Source organism: Phaseolus vulgaris, chromosome 9 (assembly GCF_000499845.2).
Source record: "Phaseolus vulgaris cultivar G19833 chromosome 9, P. vulgaris v2.0, whole genome shotgun sequence".
Lineage (NCBI taxonomy): Eukaryota > Viridiplantae > Streptophyta > Magnoliopsida > Fabales > Fabaceae > Phaseolus > Phaseolus vulgaris.
In genome coordinates, this window is record NC_023751.2 from 11,269,825 (window position 1) to 11,273,812 (window position 3,988).

Sequence of the window (3,988 nt, forward strand, 5' to 3'; positions counted from 1 at the left end):
TGTTGAATTTCCCATTAACTTGTGCACATAAATATTTATTGTCAATTTATATAATTATATAATATGTAGATTTGTATCCTCATGTTCTACATTTTAGATATTATACGTATCTCCGTATACCTGATGTGTCCGTGTCGTGTCAATGTTCGTATCAATATCTGTGTTACATAGATAAAAAAAGAGAAAACAACATATTCTCAAGTTCTTTGTCGCTTTGGTGACCACCTCTTCACTTCTAGCTTAAAATCATAATGAACACTCTTTAAATGGTATGGAGTTACATAATACCCAGTTAGCATTTTCCTTAAAGAAAGGTTAAAGAAATTTATTTTATTTATTTATTGGTGTTAATAGTTACATTAATAAATTTTTTTATATGTTCATTCAATTACTTTTTATAATATATTCGTGTATTGTGTTTTGTAAGTAGACATCAATTTTAAAAGTTAAAAAATGATAAAAGCTTATATAAGAATTAACAAGACAACATAATTACTGTGTTTTTATTAAGTTGAATTTCTTTTCTCCGTTTAATACTTTTAAAAAAGTTAGTTTTATTATTATTACGTTTAATTTTTACTTTTATTTTTTATTAGTTGCAAATATTCTTGTAAGAATGGTATTGAGTTGTTTTATCTATTTAATTTGTTAATATTGTTATTTTATTTTATTTTTTACATCTCGTACAGTGCATGGATACTGTATATATATATATATATATATATATATATATATATATATATATATATATATAGAAGAAACGTTTTTCAAAATCTGCGGCATTTCACTTAAAAAATATATTTTACTGTAAACGAAAACAAAGAGATGTTATAACCAACAATTGAATAAGACCAAAAGTTTAAATTATTTTTACTTCAAATTTAATATGTTAAATCATGTCCAAATATAAAGTGAAACCGGGTAATAAAATATTCATAGGCTTACTCATCTGAGTAATTTTTCTTTAATTTTTTTAAAAATGCTAACAACTCACTATTCATTATAAGCTAAAATCTATTAAAAACTACAAAATTATGAAAACAGCTCACTAAATATAAAGTAAGTCGTATAAAAAATTGTTATTTAAGTGCATCAAGTGTGTTCCCTTGTTTTTTTATGTATATGGAATAAAGATTGAACCAATAGACACTCTTATTCACCGAAATCAAAATTAGAATAGAAAAACTTGGACAAAAACTAGAAAAAAAAATATGAAATTGTTTTGAATAGTATTTTAAAATTTTGACCAAAGTGATGATACCTAAAAATAGATCACGTATCACATACTTAACTAAACAAGTCTGTATAAAAAATAGTCCATCAACTAGAAAAGAAGTCAAATTTGGGAAATCAGTAAAATAACGTCAAAACGGGCAAAAGCTCAGTTCACAACACGTGGGTGAAAAAAAGTTGAATGCAATGTCATTTTGAATTTTTTTTCTTAAGAAAAATTATCTTCAAATATGCCGTTTTAATTTGTATTCTACTTGTATACTTGTTAATAAATATTGTTGGGTATTGATTAAATCTAAACACAAGATATATTTTTTTAAAATTAAGTTGGTTAGAACGTTAAAAAGTAATTTATTTGTAATATTCAGTGTTATTAAGTAACGATATTATGTTTAAATGTTAGTTTATATTATCTACTTTTCATGTCATTGGTTAAAAAATAACATTGATTTTTTACCATGGTTCAATGGAGATTAGGTTATTAAATCTTGAATTAATTTCTTAACAAGCTTAGTGTGATGAATTTAACAAGCTTACTGATTTCTTAACAAGCTTAGTACTGCGTATATTTTAACTACTTTTATTTTACTTTGTATGCAATGAATTATATATGCGATTTTGAGTTATAGGTGTGTATCTATAAATAGGAAATAGGAAATAGGATATTTCGTTTGGGGAAATTGTAGAAACTGTGTCATCTGATTCTCTGGATTTTGTATTAATAATTCTGTGTAAGAAACTCGTAAATGACAGCAGCAGAATGCCATGAGTAGCTTGGGTTCAGAATGTTAATAAAAGACAAGCCTTTTCATTAATTTGAATAGGAACAAGGAGAATTACAAGTTATGAAAATAGAAAGCGTGTATTGATAACGACAAAATCAGATTCTGCTCCTTTCATATTTTATTTCGGGATAATACATGCATTTCCCATTCATTCCTCATTTATGACTTACCTCCCCGTGACCTGGAATTCCTTAAAACAATTGCGTTGCAGTGTGGACTCAATAGGAAACTCTGAATAAGACTAAATGTATATCCATTACCAAACACAAAACCTATCTTGTTAAAAACTTTTTTAATCCTCAACTATTATCGTATGTACTTTTGCTTCTTTTTATTTGTCCAAGGTGTGGGACTTTGTACTTAATTCTTACCCATAACAAATGCAACTGACCCAGTTGCCACCTTCTACCATCTCACTACAATCTTTAGACATTCCACCCAGTAAGCCAAATTCACAAACATATACGTTAGATTTCCCCGCAAATATAATAAACAGCGAGGTTTCTAAAATAAAATAGTTTGAAACGGAAGAGAAAAGTGGTGAAGCCAGAAGAGTTTAATTCCCTGATCCGTAAAATCAAATTGAACAGCAGTATACTGGAAAGAGAAAGAGACAAAAAACAATTATGATTCATTTAATGAAAGTTCGAGTTATCAGAAAAACTGGAAGACACATATTCCCTCACTTCTCTCGCGATCACATCTCTCATCATATCCCAAAACCCCGCCGGCGCATTCTCCGGCGAAGCCCGGTGGTCCAGCACGGCGTCCTCGGCCACGGAAGCGTTAGAGATACCGGGGGGAGCGAGAGTCAACGCGGTCAACGGGTCATCCTCGAAGGAGCGAGAAGGAGCAGAAGAAGTGGCTCCTTCGCTGCTGGCATTATTATTAACATTAATGTCAAGAAGAGCCTTGGCCCTGCGCTTGAGCGTGGAGTTCCAGTGGTTCTTGACGGCGTTATCGGTTCGGCCCGGTAGCAAACGGGCAATGGTGGCCCACCTGTTACCATACTGGGCGTGGGCGGCGATGATGGTGTCGTCCTCTTGGGGAGAGAAGGGGCGGTGCTGGACGGTGGGGCTGAGCTGGTTGCACCAGCGCAGGCGGCAGGACTTGCCAGACCTCCCCTTAATGTAGCGGCTGATGAGGGACCAGTTCCGGGGTCCGTATCGGTCGACGAGGCGGGTGAGGATCCGATCCTCCTCGGCGCTCCATGGGCCTTTGATTCTGTGGGGGTTGTTGTGGTTGGAGTCGGAAGAGGAAGAGTCAGAGGAAGAAGAGGCGGTGGAGGAGGTTCTGTTGAAAGCTTCCATTGAGTTGAGTGAAAATATGTTATTATGGCGTAATGGGAGAAAGGAGAGAAAGGAGGAGAGGGAGTGTTGTTGTTGAGTTGGTTGGGTTTATATACGGAGATAGAAGTGAAAAGGTGCATGCAGCGTGAATTATAACGGGTAACGGGGAGAGCCAAGGGTACTTCCAGGAAAGTGGGGTTTTGTATAGTTGGTGGGTGTGGGGGTCTAACTACTGTGACTCTTGAGTTGAGTTGAGATGCGATTTGTTTTGATATCACTATCTATACTAATACTCATATACTAATACTAATACCATCTTCTCCTCAAAACCACCTTTCTCGCTGGCACCTTTTTACCCTTTTCTCCTCTTTGAAATTTCCTCACCACCTTCATTTTACATTTCTTTATTACATTCCCACCTATTGCTTTCTCTAATCACTCATATAATATTATGCTTCCCACTCTTTTCATTATTCTATTCTGTCAACTTCCCACTTTCTAATTCATAACAGTTTGCCTCTATTTAGGCATCCTCAGGTTAGAATAAGAAACATATTCTATATTCCATTTCACACGTCTATGCTACTATTAACACTCCAAACATACTCACTATATATATATACCATTGCAAAACCCCACCCTATCAAACAGCTGTACACACTCTTCTTCATTTTTAAATTC

At 33.9% G+C, this 3,988-nt stretch overlaps 1 protein-coding gene across 1 annotated transcript; it reads right to left on the reverse strand.

Annotated features, from left to right (window-relative positions):
- Nucleotides 1-2,556: 2,556 nt before the first annotated feature.
- On the reverse strand, nucleotides 2,557-3,613 carry LOC137822547 (transcription factor MYB77-like). Its single transcript, XM_068627446.1, has one exon. The coding sequence runs from the start codon at nucleotides 3,326-3,328 to the stop codon at nucleotides 2,654-2,656; it is 675 nt and encodes a 224-aa protein (XP_068483547.1). The 5' UTR covers nucleotides 3,329-3,613; the 3' UTR covers nucleotides 2,557-2,653.
- Nucleotides 3,614-3,988: the final 375 nt, after the last annotated feature.

Excerpts from the sequence above, each read along its gene's own strand:
- LOC137822547 (XM_068627446.1), bottom strand. The coding sequence starts at position 3,328 with ATGGAAGCTTTCAACAGAACCTCCTCCACCGCCTCTTCTTCCTCTGAC.